Genomic DNA, 21,630 nt, shown 5'->3' on the forward strand with positions numbered 1-21,630 from the left:
TGACTGAGCAAAACTGCTAGTAATAGAGCAGTCAAACAGTGCAGTCTAGCTGCAGTAAAAGACAAGCATATAGAACTTCATTTCACTAAATGTAAAACAAATGAGCAACTAGTAAGGAAGCTAAGCCACAACCTTAAGAATTGCAATAAGCAAAACATTTTGGTCTAGCATGAACTGCAAGGATGTATTTGACTATTTGATGTATTTGAAAATGAAAGAACTTAGAGCAATTAAGTATAAATGACATCTGCTTTTTTTGCTGAGTAAACCATTGACTGAAGTGTTTGTTATTGTGCAACACAAAGAGCACAAAAAATGACTAGTGTTCATACCAGTGCAATGAAAAAGAAAACACTGCTCGTAGCAAGTGAGTGTCTTACTAAGTTCAGAGTCCTACTAATGTTCAAGTAAAAACGTAAACTACAAGAAAACATGTTATTTAGACCAACTAGCGAGTGCACAATTGAAGCAAAATTTACTGCCATGTTCAGGAACATGCCGAATTTGTGGTTTTAATTGATCGTTGCATCTTGAAACTATTCAAAAGTTAAGTTCATTAGTAGACATCTAAATACGCTATTTAATATTATTAAATTTCAAGAGAGAATGAATCGACATATATTAAAGTTACTATTCTACAAAATAAACGTTAGCGGTATTTAACTGTTCGAGATAAAAAAAGTTCCCCTCGTGTGGTCATACATCTTTAACGTAAAAGCGTTGAACTACCTACCGGTAAATCTATATTTTCCCACTATGTTGCAAAAATATTTAGGATCTCAAGCTAGGCTAAAAAGACAGAAAGTTTTATGTATGACCTTGACAACAATTCTACCTTCACGTAAATTAACCTGATATTTTAGATGTAACGTGGCGCCGCTCTTGGAGCCGTTAGCGACAGGTTTAGTAACGAATAACTTCTAAAACTTTAGGCTATAGATTCTATAACAAAACTATATTTTAGAGTGAAAGCTTCTAACCGCTACCCAAAACAACATCAATATTTTCAACAATTATAAAGTGTTTGTATTGGTCTATGATAGAAAGGAGTACACAAAAGTTTACAAAAATAAAAGCTTTGTAAGCTTAAAATTTATCTAATAGCCTAGCCTTTTGACACTATGTTACCAAAGTGCATCAATACATTCATTGTCAGTGTCAAATTATTATGCTATTAGTCAATTTCTTGCGCTAAAGTAGTGTATCTCCTTGATGACTGACACTACACTAAATTACACTACACTAAATCAAGTTGTATCCTAAATATTTTAGTCATTTTGTTTGGTAGCGTTTTTGCCTATCTCAAAACCGACTCTAAAAGAACGTGCCTGAAGCGTTGTAAGGCATTTATCTTTAAAATATAAAAAAAGAAAGACACTTTTAGGCTGTTCATTGGCTTTATGGTTTTTTTACTGTTGCTTTTGTAATAACTTATCAAATAAAAGCCTAAGATCTTTAGCTTTTTGCCTTATACCTTATGTGTATGCTTTCCATAAACTTTGAATACTGAAGGTTTACCTTTTTTGTGGATAGAAGCTAACATTAGTACAAATTGGTTATTTCACGTCACATTGCACGTTTTCATGAAACTGGATATGAGATATTTGATAGTAACAAATGTAAGGTTTCTTTTTAACGATAAAACATTAAAGCAAAGTCATCGCCTGTTATCGGTTTCTCTAATCGTGAGTGTATAAACGGTTTATGGTGATTTCGCCGAAATTCTATTAGTCGAAATTCGCATTTGCCGATAGGCCATTTGTCGAAATTGAAGCCTTTCGTCGAAAAGTGTAGTTTTGGTCGAAAACTTAGGCTATTGGTCGAAAACTCAGGTGGTTTAGTCGAAAATAATACTGTTGGACAAAAACAATAATAATTCTAATATTATTAGTAAGTTTTCACCTGTTAGTTAAGTTTATCTTCAACTTAGTGTTAGTTTAGTTTTAAGATTTGTGTACTAGCTCCATCAGCTAAACATATGCTATGCTATAACTGCTGTATCAGAAAATACTTCGCATACACACTTGTGATATACATTCAACTGATTTTTTATGGAGTTCTGGACATTTGGGTGTAATAATTTATACATGTACAACGTATTGCATGCTTCTTTACTACATGATAAAATTTATGAGAGCTTGTTAAAAGCTATCACTACTTTATCGACACGGAAGTTCATTTGTTTCACAGCCTACAGTGAAGTAGGCTGTGAAACAGCCTACTTCACTGTAGGCTGTTTCAACAGCCTAGTTCATTTGTTTCACAGTGAAGTATTTTGAAAGTGTATCCTAATTTTAGAGTAATGGCTATACATTTTTGTTCAGAATTATAGCACAATGGTAGTGGTATAATACAAGTTTTTTTATGTGCAACTGTGTTATAATCCTGTATACTTTCTAAGCTTGTGGATTTATTCATCAGTATAGCTGTGCAACCACCCTAATCAATTGCATACATGCATGTGTATAAGATATGCCTATATGCATATTGTACAAGTATGCTTGTAACTGCATAATTAATATTCATAGAAGCGCATTGATTCATTGTAGCTATGTTTCCAAAAAGTTAATGTTGCAATTTTACAGAGTAGTGCTTTGGGATCTTATGGAAGTGCTATTTGGAATATTTGTTCATATAATTATTAAGATTCAACTCTCAAAGTTTTAGATAAAAATTGTAGTAGCAGCATTCAAAAATAAATATAAATCAATAAAATTGATTTATTAAACAGTTTATTCAGTAGTGAATGACCTGTTAAAATTAATATATTGCATAATTCATAATATTATTAAGAACAGCAATGACAAATAGCTAAAAATAACAGTTATTGATATAATGCCACAATACAGCATCAAATTCTATGTTGGAAAATAAAAGAAAATATAGGTAGTAAAAGTAGCGCAATCAAAATCCATCAAATGTTGGTGTGAGATTTTTGGCTGCTTTGATAAACTTTGAAAGTGAAATTGCTTTGTTTTTCAATCTGTTCCATAAATTTTCTAATTCTTTATTTCTATATTTTGTGCTTTGTGTCTGTTTTCTTAGTTGCTGCTCATTTTCTAACATTTGTATGACATAGTTTATATTTTCTGCCTCACTATATAGGATGGACAAAAGTAAATACATATTAGGGTGTGAATGCGGTAGCAGCCCATTTAGTTTTCTGTGCCATCCTTCTAAGTCGTTGTTGGTTCTAATTTTTAAACTAAAAACACACTAGTCTTTTGGGCTCCACCCTTGATTATTGGCACTTAACCAAAATCTTTCAAAGTAGTCCAGTAAGCTAAACATTCTATAGTCCTGTTCCTCTATGTCTCTTTCTGCTCTAATACTTATATAATTAAACACCTCTTTTACAATGTTGGCTGGTACCAGCGCTAAGGCATACAACATAGTGACCAGTTCTCTCACTTTACCATTCTTATTACGATAGCCCTTTGATAGTCCATAGTTTTTCATATTCCGGTAGATCGATTGGCAAAAGTGAAAATGACAACCTCTCATCTCTAGTTCTTTCCCAAACACTTCATGGACTGCTTTCCACAGTGCTAAAATGGAGAAAAATATTCTATTTATATTCATTGGCATTGTATTGAGAATCACCATTGTTATCATTGACTAAACCCAAATCGTTGTACTAACCACAGATGCGTTTTGTTACACAACATGGTGATACTGAGACAGCTTAATGTTTTACAAAATTAAAAATTTTCTTTAATGTTTGAAAATGTGTCCATAATATTTTGAAGTGGGACGTATAACCGCTTAATTTTTGTGACAAATTTAATTTGGAATGGACATAGCAAACCTATTTTACATCATGAAACATTTCAATGTGAACGCCCGTGTAATTAAATGTTCATTCCAGATATCAGTGTTAACAAATACTTATCCAATTCATAGTTAGCCATTGCATATTTTGCATTCAAACCAGGTGCTAGCCGTTATTTAATGTCTTTCAATACCTGAAAAGAAATGATGGCGCTGATAACACAATGAGATAGCATTTAAAGAGGAAGTGTTGGGTGAAAATCGACTCTTGTAATACAAATATTCTATAAAGATTTGCACCTGAACATAATCCAATTTTCTTCTTTTTGACATTAATACGTATAAAAGTGGCACTTGTTTGCTGAAGCATCCCTGTCTTATGAAGGCGTATATCATTAGCAACTGCTCAAAAGGCCTTTTCACGCACTTGAAGGTTCCATCCAAATACAGAGTTCTAGATTTCTTCAGTGTATCTAGCTGAGTGTCAGTGGAAAATATTAAGTGCCTTTCGCCATCAATTTAAATGTCCACCCGCAAGAAGTTTTTTAGTATGGTATCAAGTATAAGCTAAAAATATTTTAGATACTGTTTTGATATTTGTGTCACAGTTGGATTACCAAAAAGATGTTTAGATTACCAACCTCTATTGCAAAGTTAAAGCACAAGTGAAGTTAGGTTTTCCAAGCAGCAGTACACTCAATAAGATTATAATCAATTTTTTTTTAATTAAGGCCGGTTATCTTAATTCAATATTTAAATTATGTATGATAAACTTCTAGGTTGACTCACCTCGAAATCTTTTGACTTCGGATGTTTTGGTCTGTTTTTCTCTCTTATTTTATTGGCCATCCTAATTAAATTTTGTCTTGAAAGACTGCTGCTGGTTGCACATTTTGTCATAAATTCTTTCAAGTTGTTGTCTACTATCGAGGTAGCACTTGAGAAAGGTTTCAGTTTTGTTTCATCTTTAATCTATAATATCAGTCAGAGTCATGTACAGCTTTTTTATAGGCTAATATTTAGTATGAAAAGCTTCAGCCAAACATTACATTAAATAAGTTTTAAGGATTATTAATGAGATTGAGTGCTTCTAACATTACTTCTCTTACCTTAGTTATTAAAGCGGTTCGCTCTTGTAGGTATTCTTGTGATAGACACGTGTGTAAGCCAGATGCATTGTATGCAGATTCAAAACTGTCACTCTGGGTAACTTTGGCTCTGCATTCTTTTAGTTTGCTACAAATCCAATAGTCTGTCTTTCTACCATCCATTTTTTGTAAATTTTATTGACGACGTAGCTGTACCCATTTAATGACACAATCTCCTTGCTGCTTTCTCCCAGCTGGATAAATCTCATAGCTCACCACACTAGAAAAGTAAATGTTAGTTATGGTTATCTTTCTATAAACCAACACCAGAATCGCAAACATGTGAGGCGAAATAACTGCATTGCATTACCGCCATGAACATATAACACATGGGAATGATACATGGTGTTTTTATTTCTGTTTCAGTTCTGCTCTTCGTTGATTTCTCGGATGTTTTTGGTACCACCTGATAGCATGACTACGTAGATGTTCATCTCAATCGATGCTGGACAATAATTCCATAGTTTGAATCGATATAGAAATTTTGTGCCTTAAGACATTTTTCTTTTATATATAATTGATAAGTGAATACCACATATATTATGGTGTAGTTAGTATATGAGAACCACTCATTGTCGTATTGATGATTTATTAAAGAAGTAATAGATTTTTCTGTCATACTTATTGTATGGTTTGTGCTAATAATAATTATATTTATATTGACTTACGTATCATCAATGTCACTGTTGTTAAAGTCATTAGGTCCTGGATGAAGATGTATAATTGATGATGAGGAATTTGACCCGCTATAAACAAATAATAATATTATATTGTATGATGCGCTATGAAAACATGTATTATTAATTATGAAAGAGGTACGCTTAATAATTTTATTAATAAACTTTATCTTTAACACAAAGAAAAATGCCAGCCTATTAATAGATTTTGGCTCAAACCTCTGGAAAGTCATTCCAGGGTTTACACTTTCCCCTTGTTTGAGTTTGTTGAGCATTTGAAACCAATGCTCAACAACTCTTAACACTTTCTCTATATTTATCTTTTGCACAAACTATAAACATGTGTTAGGGTTTTGTTAAATGAAAGCAATAGAGTTGAAATATACAAAGTTTTAATTGCATATTTAATCTGCTTGCAAATTCTGAATAAAAATGATACACACTATTGAGTTACTCAGTTTTAGCGATTTTCAGTACGGCAGTCTTAAATGAAACATAACATTCTATTGTTTGGCTGTAACTTTAACTGAATTTATCTCAAATTTTGTGAGCTACCATTGGAATACATTATTTTTACAGTGTTTATGTTCATGGTAAATCAGCATATTACGTCTCAAAGATTTTCTGCTCAAGGCTACAGTCATGACTACCTTACAGCCTCGATGCCGCACTCACATGACATGTGGGTGCGGCACGACATAGCAGGCGACATGACATAACATCCCATACAATGTATAAGATGTTTTAATTTACAATGTATACATACTAAAATATATTTGAATATATATTTATGTTCTGGTAGTATAATCTTGTACTGTGAAGTCAAATCACACATATATAATAGTTAAGGTTGTGACCATTACAAAAACTATTACAGTAGATTGATAAGTCCTTATAGATGACAAGATGTAAAATAAGTTGCAATAACATTGAAGCAATGCAGTAGTGAGCATTTCACAACCATGCAGTGTATATGCATTGAGTACTTTTACTATCACAGCATACATGGAGTACAGCTGCTGCTATTTCCTTATGTTCAGTAAGTATTATTGATGCAAGGGAGAATCGCCTACTGCAAATTGTGCAGCTGTAGATGCAATAAGATTGTTGCTAGTACACATTGACTCAACACAATTTTAATGAGCCACAACCCTAATAATCGTATTAACTAGCAACTACCAAAATCAGAAGATATGGCAGTACTGTAACTGCAATCGGTTTGTTTGTACTCAGAGTTGTGCTCTCTTAGAAAATAACATTTCCGCGAAAGTGTTTGATTATTTCGACCGATAGTCTTAGATTTCGACAAATAGTCTATGAATTCGGCAAATAGTCTTAAATTTCGACTAAAAGTCTACGAATTCGACAAGTAGCCTGTCGGCAACAACGGTTTCGACCAATAGATTTTCGACTAAATCTCTATTTCCCGTATAAACAAGAGTGCATTTTTTCGCTAAGCTTATTTTTTTAATCATATTAAGTTGTGGTGGCCTCAAAGCTGAGAAATCTATTTAACTATAAAAACCACTATATCATTATGTCAAATCAACCAACAATCATAATCTTTACACTTTTGTAGGTTCGCGCTGTTTGGCCTACGTAACGATTTAAAAAAATTTATCTTGAAATACAACAGCAGCACATTTTAAAGAATTAGTTGCAATTGTTGCAATTGCAGTTGTTATTACTTGCAATTTAAACATGATGAAGATTTGGTCTACTGTTTTTATAATAATTATATTCAAAATAATTAAATGTGCAGGCAGCACACGGTTGGTTTTGCTATGTTTGAGCAAATGACAGCAAAGGAAAGATAATTATTATATACTATGTAGGTTGAGGAGTTGTAGAAGGGAAAATGGTAACGAGCTTGTTTCTACCTAAAACCATAATTTTGCTCTGTGTCATGGGACATGTACACATGGGTGACATTGATCCCTTTGCTGATAGCATTCCTTTCGCCATTGAGTGGAGCGGTCCAGCTACTTCAGCTGAAAATCAGGTACATTTGTTTTCTTCTGCAGCACATTATTCAAACCTATAGGCTACAGGTATATGTACACAATTCTAAGCAATTCTAAGCACAATTCTAATATAGCTTGCCATGACCAACCATCATTGTTGTATTTTTAGTTAATTTAACTCATTGTGTGTCAGTGTTTTATTTCATCAATGAGTTAAAATATAACATTAGGCAAAAAATAAATATACTGTAGTTACAATATTGATGAAATGAAAAAATAAACGAAAGCCTAATTCCTACATATTAAAGTATGCTGAGGCCCACATGCGCAGTAGCACTGCAGCTAGTCGAGGCGCTGGGCCCAGAAAAGTTGGCATATTTTGGCAAGGAAGACAACATTCACCATTTCATCAAGATTTGAATAGTAGGTCAGTCTGGATTAATCTAGGCTTAACAAATAGCTCCTGACATTCTTTTTAGAGCTACTACAGGTTAAAATTTTGTCTTAAGTTTATTGGAAACTGTTTCATTGTGATGGAACTCTGTATTCAATTGTTTTTTGACTGGAAGCAGTATAAAATATTGGTAATGGTAGTTTGGTTTTCAAAAATCTAATATTACAGCGAGAATCTTGTTTTACTTTATAATTATTTGAATAAAGTTTTGAATGCGCCATTAAGAGAATTTTGTACTGGTAAAGTTTATCAACAGGCAACACAAAAAGCTGAACTAACAAGGACTGAGATGAAGTTAGTGGTGGTTTATCAAGATTACGCGCATTAGACGCCTTTGGGATATTAATATTTTTCATAAATAACAACATGGAGCATTCTCTCATGCCACAAGACAGTAACTAATTTTAGAACTAATAAATGTGTTTTATATTAGTTTCATAACACTTCTGTGTAAAAATTTGGAACATTACTTATCATGATCGACATAGATCTTATTTGGAACATTAAACTTATCCTGATCTTATTTGCGTATTTAGCTTATCTTTGTGTGCATCAAATGACTTTTTACTAATTTGATCGACGATGTCTCTTGAAGCTCCAAATGAAATAATTCTATTGGTTTATTTAATTTTGTTTTGGTAATTTCTCATTATAATGTACAGTCAAACATGGATAACTCGAACTTCAAGGGACTGAGCAAAAGTGTTCGAATTATCAGAGCGTTCAAGTTATCAGAGCACTGTCACAAGTCCATATATTTACTTATTTATTAGTAGATACATGTACATATACAAACTATAATATAAATCAAAAGCGCAAATGGCTTGTTTCAAATTAAATGCTTCTAATGTAAAGTTTAAAACGTTTTCATGAAAAAGTATAGAGATTTTTCTATCACTTGTGATTGGTTTGTTGTTTGAGGTGATGTTATTGCCAGGACGTTTTTCAGATTGACATTGGCAAAACTTGATCGTTGTTGAAATGCTCAAAAGAAAAGACATTTTTTTCTTATGGGGTTTTACCCACGATCAATTTTGCCATTTTTTCTTGAAGTTTACGCAGATTACCTTACTTTACCTGGGATTCATTAAGAGCAACACTCTGAGGCAGTTCAATTAGAAGTTTTACGAGGTTTTACGGTACATTCTATATCACTCACGCTTTTTTAATAGATACTTATTGAATGTACACACGTATTCTGTGTTTAGGTCACACGATGAATAGTTTTTTGTAGCTCAGACAACGTATACGTTTAATTACAACATTTTTTAAGACGTTTTAAACATTCAACATTCCGACGTTGATTCAACACGGAATCAACGTCGGAAAACTATTCATCACGGGCTAGCCGGGTCACGCACTCAAGGATTTTTGCCACGCACATACAAAACAACATGCGATTTTTGTTTTGTATGTGCGTGGCGAAAATCCTTGCACACGTGACCCGGCTAGCCCGTGCTATTCATCGTATCGCAGGATAAATCAAATTTCACCAAACTTAGAAAAGTCGTTGACAAAAATATTTTGCCGATGGTGGTAATAACGACGCTTATGAATTACGAAAAGATGAAGTTTACCTCTATGGCTTTGAATAAAGTGATTTTCTAAAGCGATAACAACCGTTTCGGTAGCCGTTGGGCAAAAAAACAGTTCGAATTAACAGTGTTGAGTTCGAGTTATCTATAGCAATTTATCATTACGTGGGAACGGACCAAAGGAAATGTTCGAATTAACCATGTGTTCGAGCTATCCGTGGACGAGTTATCCATGTTTGACTGTATTTTGTTTTTGTCCATGTTTACAGTTAGTTTAGTTGTTTAACACCATTGTTTAATTAATTTTAGTTCATTATTAACTGTGTCTATTTCATTATTTAAATTGCTAGACCCCAAAAAATAAATTTGTATTGTCAGCATACAGAATAAATTTTAAATGATTAATAGACAACACAATATCATTAACATATAACAAGATTAAAGTTGGGCTCAGAATAGAACTTTGATGAATGCCACAATTTAAGCTTAAAACGTTACATTGAGTTTTCTGTAAATTTTACTTGTTTTCTATATTATAAGTAGTTTTTTTTATCTAGTGAATAGAAAGCGATGAAAGTGCATCGACTTCAATTTGTGGATGAGTATTTGGTGGTCAATAGTGTCAAATACCTTATCTAAATGAAGAAATGTCTCTAGTATTACTTTGCCATGTTTGTAAGCTCAGTTAATTCTGGTGTCATCATATTTTTGGGATGTTTTAATTGCCTTCACCTTTTTCTTCAACAAACGCTGTTGTTTTAATGGTAGTGGTTAAATTGGATTAGAGTCAACCATCCATTCTACGGTTGTGCTGTAGAGTAAAAATATGCAAGCGTAATAAAAATCTTTGGAAGGTCTGTATGAATGTAAGACAAAGTTTTAGTTTTGCCGAGTATTTGGGTATCGAGAGGTCTTCACACAGCTCTTTGCTTTTGTACAGATTTTTTAGTTTTCAACTCGGCCAGTTAACGGCATTAAAGTAGATATTATGTAGCACTTGTTATCGTTTTATGCTCTATAATCTTGCAGTGTATCTCAGTAAATACACAGACTACGAGCCTTCAGTTTATCTAAGTTAGTACCTATACCACGGGCATTCAGTTCATATTGGTAAATAAATGTATTACGGGCATTCAGTTTATTTGAGTACATACATCTACTCAGAGCTTTTAGTTCATCTAAGCAAGTACGTCTGCAGCAGCTGATGTCAATTTACATGAGCGAGCACATTTGTTCAGGGCAGTCAGTTTATTCAAGTAAGTACATCTATTCAGAGCCATGATTTTATATTTGTCAGCTGAGTGAAGACACAGTTATCCTGCCCATGATCACTAAGGACCAGCAGCGGTATGAGTGTCATTATGTGGCTAACCAACTATCTACTGGTGTATCTTCAAAGGCGGGTGACTACAGTGGACCTTCAGCTAAAGAGATATTGGAGGCATTCGCTACAACTACAGCGTGTTCCTATAGAGTATGTGCTCAATTTATGATTGTTGTTGTCTTTCGCATCTGATAGCTAATGTATGCGATGTGATTAAAGGGAGTAACTAAGCAAGTGGTTTTTATTGTAGTAGGGCAAGTTAACTGTTGATCACATCGGCCCACAGGAAAAAGCAGTGCTCAATTTTAGTAGTTAAAAGAGACATGCATAGAGGATGAAGCTTTTATTGCAGCAGCCTAACTTGGTTCAGAGCCTAAAAGTATGCTTGGAGAATGTCGCCAGTATTTTTGGATTCATATTAATTATGTAGCCTTGTCAGTTGAAACAAAGGTTTTGAACAGCTGTGAGTTTTATATGTTTATACGACTGTGAGTTTTATGTGTTTACATGACTGAGTTTCATGTGTTTATATGACTGTGAGTTTCATGTGTTTATATGACTGTGAGTTTCATTTGTTTATATGACTGAGTTTCATGTGTTTATATGACTGAGTTTCATGTGTTTATATGAATGTGAGTTTCATGTGTTCATATGACTGTGAGTTTCATGTGTTTATTTGACTGAGTTTCATGTGTTTATATGAATGTGAGTTTCATGTGTTTATATGTCTGTGAGTTTCATGTGTTTATATGACTGAGTTTCATGTGTTTATATGAATGTGAGTTTCATGTGTTTATATGACTGAGTTTCATGTGTTTACTAGGTGAATGCCCGGCGTTGCTCCGGTAAAAAGGTCTTTGCACAGAAAATTCATTTTTATTCAACATATAACAACAGTTACCATTCTAACTTTCAAACTTAATATCATGAGAAAAATGCTTTTATGAGTGTGATCCTCATGCTTTTCATATAAATTTGAGTACAATCTCTTAATAATAATGTGAGTGTTTATACGAAACTCTTTGTCATTAGCCTAAACATTTGTTTAAGAGAAGTTAACTCCATGTATACGCAAGTAAAACTTATTTTCTAGCTATTCTTTGTATGTTATGGAGTTTTCAAACATATTGTAGGTGGAAAGTTTCTGGACTTATGAGTTGTGCCATTTCAAGCGTTTCAGACAGTTTCATGAGGAGAGAAATCCAAAATCTGACAATGAAGAATCAATTGTGCATCCAGACTATGAGCTCGGAAACTACGATGAGAATGAGCAAAGCGAAGTTGTACAGGTATAATATCGGTTTATAAAAATATACATTTTCTACGCATGGAAAAATAAGGAAAATAGGCTATTTAGGTTGATTCTGCGTTTTATGTGTGTCTTAATAATTCAGCCCTCGCAAGAACTGAAGTTCGTTATTGAATTGGATGAAATTGACCTCATATTATTAAGCTATAAATTTCTAGTTCAAAGAAGTAAAATGCTTTTAACATATTTTCATTGGTCTTTCTGTGGCTGCTCCGCTTCATGGCGTTTAACCCTACAGTACATCATGTGACTTATATATGACAACAGTTTTGTAGAGTTGCCCTACCATAAATATTCATTCAAGTGGATAACTTTCACTTAGACCAGAAACAGGAATCTGTTAGCTACGGAATTATACCAAATTTGATTAGTTTACAGCAAGTTATGTCACCATGAGCAATTTTTATTTAGTTCCACCCAAATTTGGAGTAATCTGTTAAGAACAATTAAGCTGGAAACATAATAACAATATGAATTGAAATAATATAATATGGTAGTGTAATAATGTAATAAATAATATAATATAGTAGTGTAATGATGGTATAGTGTAATAATATAAAATGCCATTTTTGGTTTATATTAGAAGACATATCAGAAGATGTAGGTGCAAATTGATGTTAATTGAAGTGAAACATTGAATGTCCCACTTAATCTTCATATTCTGTTTGCTGCAGGGTTAGATTTGAAAACTGTTCATTTTCTGATGATTAAAATTGTCTTTTGGAACCTCAATTCTTACATGAATCTTACAAGACTCATAAACTGCATTTTGAGCCTTGAGACAGTTGGGCATATCTTTATTTTTGTCTTCTAGCATGGAGAGTTTTTTATGGAGAATGTCAAGCATCCTTACTTGGCCTTCACCTATGCTGATGGGACATTGTGTGACCTGACTAACCAGCCACGAAAGACAACTGTACAGTATATCTGCTATGAGCAGGGCAGGGGTGACCTCTATCAGATTAAAGAGACTTCTACCTGCGAGTATACCGCAACAGTCCTTGTCGGAGAGTTGTGCAACCATCCTAAATATAAGTAAGCCTTCAACCTGTGCTGCTGGTCATCTCTCTGCTCTCTCCTCAATAGGAGGTTTTACGGAGGTATACTTAACATTGCTTTTTATGGTGAAGTGAATAAATTGATTGCGTGTTGTCGAGTATGTAGAAGGTGGTAGAGGAGTTGGAGCAGGGGTTTCAAAGTCAAATGGACGGAGGGCCACATAAATAAATACTTTAGCTACAATCTGAAGACCAGACTGAGAGAATGTTCATTGAAAAATTTAAAACTATGGCAATTCGTTAAATGAACCATATTGAACCTACCAAAAACCTAACAATTATATTTCAATGTGATCAGATAAATAAAGCAATATTTTTACATGGCTCTGTCAGCCATCGCTAGTTTTCAACAGGCACAAGAGACAAGTTTACTTTATGAAAGGTTCCATAAGATGGACATTAAATGAAAGAAGTTGGTATTGTTCAAGGCACCATTAGTAGCCTATATTTTCTCTTTTAGCAAAAAAAGCTTTTAGGCTAAATTTACTTGAAAGAAGAAAATACTAATCACAAATTCCTCTCACAGGATCTCTAGCTACCTCCATGAATGTGTACTCCGACTGCCACTTTGTTTGAAGCCCCAGTTCTATGTGTTCATCTTCCTTTTTGCCTTTTTTTTATATCTATCTGAAAGTTAACTTTACTGTTGCTCTGACTACCGCCGTGATCATCCTCACCGTAACAAGAGCTGTGTCAGACACAGTTGGTGGTTGGAAAAAAATGCTTCCTACTAGATTCAAACTCAGGACATTCGGGTCTGTACTCCAACACTCTAAAAACTGCGCTAATTGATTATCTTAGCTGTCTTGAATGTGACACATGTGTTTAGGGGATTACCGAACAATGTTGACAAGCAAATAACAGGAAACAAAGGCAAAGATTCACTCAGGTTAACCACATCTCATCATTGTCATGGTTGTGCTTTTATTTGAAACACTGCATAGTTGAAGCACCGCTTGTCACATTGAAATACAGAGTAATTACCGAAACAGGGTTCATAGTTCATATCTACAGTAATACAGGTCTAGAACAACTTAATAACTTGCTCTTGTTTGGCCATGCGCATAAAAAGCGTACATTTGAGAACTAGTTAGTTCCAGGTCTTTTCTGCTTTTAGTGGGTAGTGAGAGCCACTCAGATGTTCAATGCTGACCAACATATTCCATACTATCATCAGCTCTGTAGTTGTTATTGCATGAACATCAGTTTTTACCTCTCACCAGCTTTGTGTAGATGGTCTGAAGACTTCCCTTACCTGCACCCTAGTATAATGGTTAGCTTCATCTGTAAGACCTCAAACTTCCTAGCATGGGCTCCACTTGATCGCTGCAAACAAAAACTGTGCATGCTGATGGGTTCTTTTAACCTGTGGAGTCTCATTCAGTTTCTCTGAGTTTCAGGACAAGAATGTCTTGTTAACTGGAGAGACGCCCACCTGCTGATGGGACCCAAAGATATGCTCTTCTTTTGTCTGGCGGTCAGCGCTGCCTGAACTGCCAGTCTCCTATATAAAAGCCAGATTTTTTATCCGGTATAAGACTACTTACATTTGAGAATAGAGCTTGGGTATCAGGAAGTAGATATGTCAACAGGAGAATACACATTTTTGTGTTAGGTCGCTTACCTTAGATTCTTCACCTTCATTGTAGCTAACGGTTAGTTTTCTGTTTTGTCAATATCTGAAAGAATAGCTATTTCCTGTTCTTTGTATACCCATATTTTCTACTCATTCGATTAATACAGACCAATCAGAGAAAAGTCAAAGATTATTTCATGCCACTCATTGGATGGAGCGCCGGAAAAGCCTCAGATGGTTTTGGACATTGACAATATTCTGAGTCAAAAACCTCAGGTCAGTCCCTTTATTACTCCCTTAACCTACTTGTTATGCTGGTATCAGTTGTGCATGGTTTATCTGGTTGTATATGATTTCCCGCTTCTCCATAACTCCACAAAATTTTATCTCTCGCTTTGTTTGCGTAAACTATGTCTGCCTTTTAATGCATGAAAATTACTATAATGATATGAAGTGATATACGAACTACATATATGACAATTCTTATTTAATTAATATCGGAGGCAATTTTTGACCCACAAAAGGGACATAAAACAGCTTTTAGTATTTTTTCCGATTACTGTAATTTGATTTGCCACTTTGTGTAACTTCTGCCTTTGGTCACTGGAGTACTTCCTGTGATCAGCATTATTCTAATTTACTAAAGCACATGATAAGTCGTTACCTGTGTGTTGCAGAAAATCTCTCCACCAAAGGGGAGTTCTGTTGTCACTATCACCAAAGCAGAACAAGAGGCAAAAAGGACCGGCATTGGAAAAAGAGAAGACAACCTCTTCCTTCAAAGATTTTTGAGCGGCGAGCACTGCTTGCAAGGAGTAAGTGTCTTTTGGTTCTCTCTTTACTTCGTCAAGCTTATGCTGCATTGCGTCAGGGCCGTATCCACCTGTTTGAAAATGGTACTGCGGGTAGAGTCCGAGAGGGGTGCCGATCGCCCTCTCGATAGGGGGGGTCCAGGGGTTCTCTCCCTGAAAATTTTTTAGTGTAACTAGTCAAAATGGTGCAAATCTAGGACACTTGGCTCCTGATGGGGCACATGTTCTAACAGCAAATTTGACATTATAAACCAGTTTTCTAAATATAAAACTTTATTGAGATTGTTTATTGAGATTGTCTTTAACAACGTTTATTAAAAATATAATGTGAATGAAAGCTGCTAAAGGGGTTGGCCACAGCTAGCATGACGTAGAATTATCACCGGGTACAACGCTGAATGGTGTAGGAGACGAGTAGTCTCCTATGAAATAATTTAATTAAATAATATTGTAGAGTTAAAAAGTAAAATTAATAGAGCACCATGTCTAAAATAATGCACTTATACTATAGTCTATAATATTGAGCAAGTAGTAGATTTAAATTTGAGCTATGCATGTTACATGCATAGCTCAAACTTAAATTTATTTCAATGAACAAAATCTTTTGGACATAGATATTCATTTACATATGTACTACCACAAAAAAAATACAACCATGTACAATTGTCCCTGTATGAAATGCTTGGAAGCATTCCTTTCGGTGGAGTCCAACGCTATAATGTTACCGTGCATGCTACCATAACGATTGTTTTTCTCTGTATATTCCAAGTATAATAAAAGTCCAAAAGGTTTACATCACTTCTATCATCTGAATTATTTTTATTCTGATCTTACAAAAAATCACTAACGATCGCAGGATCAAATAATTTTTTATTTCACCGTTTCAAAAGTCGATATGGGCTGGTTTTTCCAACTTTTATTCTTTTCCAAGGAGTCGCGATTTCTTTAGCTTTTAGCACAAAGCAACACCTCTCAGATAATCGTTTCATATTGTAATTCATCGACTGATATCTTGTTGATGATATTTAAAACTTACTAGCAATCATATCCCTTGTTTAACGTGACTAGTCGACAGCTTTATAAACGGCGACCGAACGCGGCATAAATGTCGTTTCCTCACGCAACCGATAAACGACAATTTTGGTCATTTCCCAAGCCAAAGCGTTAACATCAAGCAAAAATGACGTGAATTCCGGGATTTTGAGCCTTAAAAAATGGTACTGTCATGGCAGTAGCTGCAGTATAGGAGGATACGGCCCTGCATTGCGTATGTACATACATACATATGTATGTACGTACATACATATGTATGTATGTAAATATACATATGTGCATAAGTTTGTTCAACTCATCCTGCTGCTTCCTGTTTCAGGCGGCTGGATGGTGGAGTTATGAATTATGCTATGGTAAGACTGCTAAACAGTTTCATGTAGAGGCAGGAAAGCGAGTTACAAACATATTGCTTGGCAAATGGGACCTTGATGCCCATCTCACCTGGATCTCTAAGCACCCTTCCAAAAATATGAATAAGCACAATACTAGAAGGTAGGTATATCGCATCTAATTATGGGCTTAGGAGGCATTTAATTGTCTGTTGTAGTGCTCGAGCTTTGATATTGCTCTATAGACTACACTACTGTAATATTGCTCTATAGACTACACTGCTGTAATATTGCTCTATAGACTACACTGCTGTAGTATTGCTCTATAGACTACACTGCTGTAATAATGCTCTATAGACTACACTGCTGTAATATTGCTCTATACACTACACTGCTGTAATATTGCTCTATAGACTACACTGCTGTAATATTGCTCTATAGACTACACTGCTGTAATATTACTCTATAAACTACACTGCTGTAATATTGCTCTATAGACTACACTGCTGTAGTATTGCTCTATAGACTACACTGCTGTAATAATGCTCTATAGACTACACTGCTGTAATATTGCTCTATACACTACACTGCTGTAATATTGCTCTATAGACTACACTGCTGTAATATTGCTCTATAGACTACACTGCTCTAATATTACTCTATAAACTACACTGCTGTAATATTGCTCTATAGACTACACTGCTGTAGTATTGCTCTATAGACTACACTGCTGTAATAATGCTCTATAGACTACACTGCTGTAATATTGCTCTATAAACTACACTGCTGTAATATTGCTCTATAGACTACACTGCTGTAGTATTGCTCTATAGACTACACTGCTGTAATATTGCTCTATTAACTACACTGCTGTAATATTGCTCTATAGACTACACTGCTGTAGTATTGCTCTATAGACTACACTGCTGTAATATTGCTCTATAGACTACACTGCTGTAATATTGCTCTATAGACTACACTGCTGTAGTATTGCTCTATAGACTACACTGCTGTAATATTGCTCTATAGACTACACTGCTGTAATATTGCTCTATAGACTACACTACTGTAATATTGCTTTATAGACTACACTGCTGTAATATTGCTCTGTAGATTACACTGCTGGAATAGTGCTCTATAGACTACACTGCTGTAATATTGCTCTATAGACTACACTGCTGTAGTATTGCTCTATAGACTACACTGCTGTAGTATTGCTCTATAGACTACACTGCTGTAATATTGCTCTATAGACTACACTGCTGTAATATTGCTCTATAGACTACACTGCTGTAATATTGCTCTATAGACTACACTGCTGTAATATTGCTCTATAGACTACACTGCTGTAATATTGCTCTATAGACTACACTGCTGTAATATTGCTCTATAGACTACACTGCTGTAATAATGCTCTATAGACTACACTACTGTAATATTGCTCTATAGACTACACTGCTGTAATATTGCTCTATAGACTACACTGCTGTAATATTGCTCTATAGACTACACTGCTGTAATATTGCTCTATAGACTACACTACTGTAATATTGCTCTATAGACTACACTACTGTAATATTGCTCTATAGACTACACTACTGTAATATTGCTCTATAGACTACACTACTGTAATATTGCTCTATAGACTACACTGCTGTAATATTGCTCTATAGACTACACTACTGTAATATTGCTCTATAGACTACACTGCTGTAATATTGCTCTATAGACTACACTACTGTAATATTGCTCTATAGACTACACTACTGTAATATTGCTCTATAGACTACACTGCTGTAATATTGCTCTATAGACTACACTGCTGTAATATTGCTCTATAGACTACACTGCTGTACTATTGCTCTATAGACTACACTGCTGTAATATTGCTCTATAGACTACACTGCTGTAATATTGCTCTATAGACTACACTGCTGTAATATTGCTCTATAGACTACACTGCTGTAATATTGCTCTATAGACTACACTGCTGTAATATTGCTCTATAGCACTTTCATTCACATTCTACTAGAATTATTACATAACATGACAGTCTTGCTTGTATATGTGCCCTAGCGTTTATTCTTTGGTATGTAACTCCCTGGTTATGAGTCGTCTGTGATGTGTAACACTGTTTTGAGTCATCTGTGATGTGTAACTCTCTGGTTTTGAGTCATCTGTGATGGGTAACTTTCTGGTTATGAGTCATTTGTGATATGTAATTCTTTGTTTATCCAATTTAATATGATCGACATTATTCCATACTTTTCCAACACCATGTGCTATAGTCTATAACTTGGCTCGTTCTTTGTGTGACCTCAACCTTACGGTATGATCATATTATGTTCATTTATTTAACATATCAGCTGCATACTATTTGTCGAATATCTTAGTTGTCAGTTGCTTCAGTCAATCTGCAGTTACTCGTACTCTGGTGCGCAAGGTGGAGATCATTAAGGTTCCAGCTCTGCTTAGTAGCTGCATGTTTCATTGTTGAATACATGTACTGTTATTTAATCAAAAGTAATATATTTTACAGATATATATCACAATTTTACTCTGAAGGAGATTTCTGTGATGAAATTAAAGCAAAGAGGACAGTGGAAGTGAAGCTGAAGTTAGTAGAAATATATGTTATGATATTGTAAGAGAGCAGCAGGGTTGCTTGTTTATGAGTGACTGTACTAGCAATAGGTTAGCTAGGTCAATTTTGTCACCCAATACTGCAAGATACTCTTCAGTATTGGGTAACCTGTCTCTGTGGCTGCTCTATATGAACGGCACCTAGGAAAATTAGTAGACTGTTAATTTTATGCTAGTATTTCTGATCAGTGTAGGAGCAAGGGATGTTAAAATCAAGTTACAAGATAAAATTGCAAGTTGAAACGAATATTTCCATTAAAATACGCTGCAATTTGTCTAATTCGTTCCAAGGTATAAAACTTTCAAGTGTAATGTATGTTGAAGGTATTACTCATACTCAGTTTTAAATAATCATACACAATTATTTCTGTACATCAACCCTGCTACCAACTCTTCTCTCCCCACAGTACAGTGAGTCTATGTTACTGTCTGACAGCTATATCAGAATTGTCTATGGAACTACTAAGGGGCCATAATTTCTGATGTTTCTTGTATTGTTCTCTCAGATGATTATAGCTCTAACAGTCATGTTTAATGGTATGACTTGCCTCTGTAAGTATGATGCCTCCTACCCTATACCGATAGGTATTGAAGAGCTAGTTTACTGCTTCTTCATGCTAATTTTTTCAGCATTTTGTCACATTGGATAATTACAAAAATTACATATGACTTGTTCTCATTGCAAACTTGCAAAAGCTATTTTAATTGTAAGGCGAGTAGTAGTACAGACTTAAGTCATCTAATACCTTGGACTCACAGACTTAAGTCAAAGATATTAGAGTCAGGAAGAATAGCGCTAGATTTTTTTTAATGGTATTTCAAACTTTATACATTTTAAATTACATCCCAGTAAAACAGTTTAAATCAAATAAACATTTCAAATTAGTAAAATTGTTTCTCAACCCTCTAATCGTTTGGACAGTTTTTTCTGTTTAGATTTGTATCAATTGGCGTTGTAAAGATATTTGCTAGTCTTAAGACATGTTTCTCTATTATACACATTATTTCAGATGTACCCAAATGGGAGGAAGCTCACACGCTGTAGCCATATATTTAGTAGAACCATCTACTTGTCAGTACATTCTCACGGTATGTCATTGTAACTTAGTTTATTCAAGTACTATCTGGTTTTCAGTAACAGATCTTCTGGTGGTAAATATTAAAGTTGTATCTGTATGTATTATTTTACATGACTAAGTTTTGTCAATTTTTTGCGCTTTACTTTCAGGTGGAATCTCCTATTTTGTGTGATCTAGTTGATCAAGCGGATGATAAAGGCCTCGTCTCCTAGAACCTTGTCAGCACAATCATTTTAGTACAATTCTGTATTAATCAATTTCTGATAGAACTTTTTGTCTTCATCTATTTCCAGTAACACTCTGTCTTGTCTTATATGAACAAATTCTAACAGGACTATGTTGGAATGCTATGCAGACTGAAGCCTTTGGAAGCTCTTGAATGTAAGGGCATTAAGATAATGTGAATTACTTGGATGTAAGTGATAACTCATCATCCGCTCTGTCTAGACTGGACTGTCTTGTTATAATAATTTCTGTTAGTTTTATCATGGCAATAAAATGATATAATACTGAGAAAAACTGAAGCCACACTTTATACCATGTTTGGAAATTGGTTTTTTCAATTTTTTTGTAGCGCGCTCGCCTATATGATAGGTGGAAGTCAGATAACAAAGCTTTTTTATTGGACGTCTATCCGACTCCCACAGAAAATGGTGACAAACGAGCTTTTAATGAATATTTTACAATGCTTTAAAGGTATCTCACAGCATATGTTCATGTTTAAATACGTTGAATAGTAAAGAAACAACTGATAAGTGGCAGCAAACATTTGTTAATGCTGCATTCAAGCTCATTATTTTAAAGGGAGTCAGTCAGGCTTTTACTGAGTAATAATCAACCAGTTTCGGCCACACAGAGTGCAGCCATAGACCAAGACCTTTAACCATTACTGAGCCAT

General features: G+C 34.6%; 2 protein-coding genes across 3 annotated transcripts; one reads left to right on the forward strand and one right to left on the reverse strand.

Moving 5' to 3' along the window:
• The first annotated feature begins 965 nt into the window (after positions 1–965).
• LOC137395099 (endoplasmic reticulum lectin 1-like) lies at positions 966–21,584 on the forward strand. Of its 2 annotated transcripts, none has more exons than XM_068081893.1 (11): positions 966–1,022; positions 7,432–7,598; positions 10,847–11,023; positions 12,007–12,162; positions 12,997–13,217; positions 14,984–15,092; positions 15,494–15,631; positions 17,001–17,173; positions 19,550–19,627; positions 20,664–20,742; positions 20,882–21,584. In XM_068081893.1, the coding sequence occupies exons 2-11, from the start codon at positions 7,455–7,457 to the stop codon at positions 20,942–20,944; spliced, it is 1,338 nt and encodes a 445-aa protein (XP_067937994.1). In that variant the 5' UTR covers positions 966–1,022; positions 7,432–7,454; the 3' UTR covers positions 20,945–21,584. The 2 variants fall into 2 exon arrangements, with proteins under 2 accessions (XP_067937994.1, XP_067937993.1); XM_068081892.1 differs by having other exon boundaries at positions 968–1,080.
• Positions 3,945–4,982, reverse strand: LOC137392945 (uncharacterized). Its single transcript, XM_068079308.1, has 4 exons — positions 4,545–4,982; positions 4,378–4,414; positions 4,126–4,276; positions 3,945–3,965 (listed from the first exon to the last, which is right to left on the reverse strand). The coding sequence occupies exons 1-4, from the start codon at positions 4,669–4,671 to the stop codon at positions 3,945–3,947; spliced, it is 336 nt and encodes a 111-aa protein (XP_067935409.1). The 5' UTR covers positions 4,672–4,982.
• Positions 21,585–21,630: the final 46 nt, after the last annotated feature.

This window comes from Watersipora subatra, chromosome 4 (genome assembly GCF_963576615.1).
Source record: "Watersipora subatra chromosome 4, tzWatSuba1.1, whole genome shotgun sequence".
Classification (NCBI taxonomy): Eukaryota; Metazoa; Bryozoa; class Gymnolaemata; order Cheilostomatida; family Watersiporidae; genus Watersipora; species Watersipora subatra.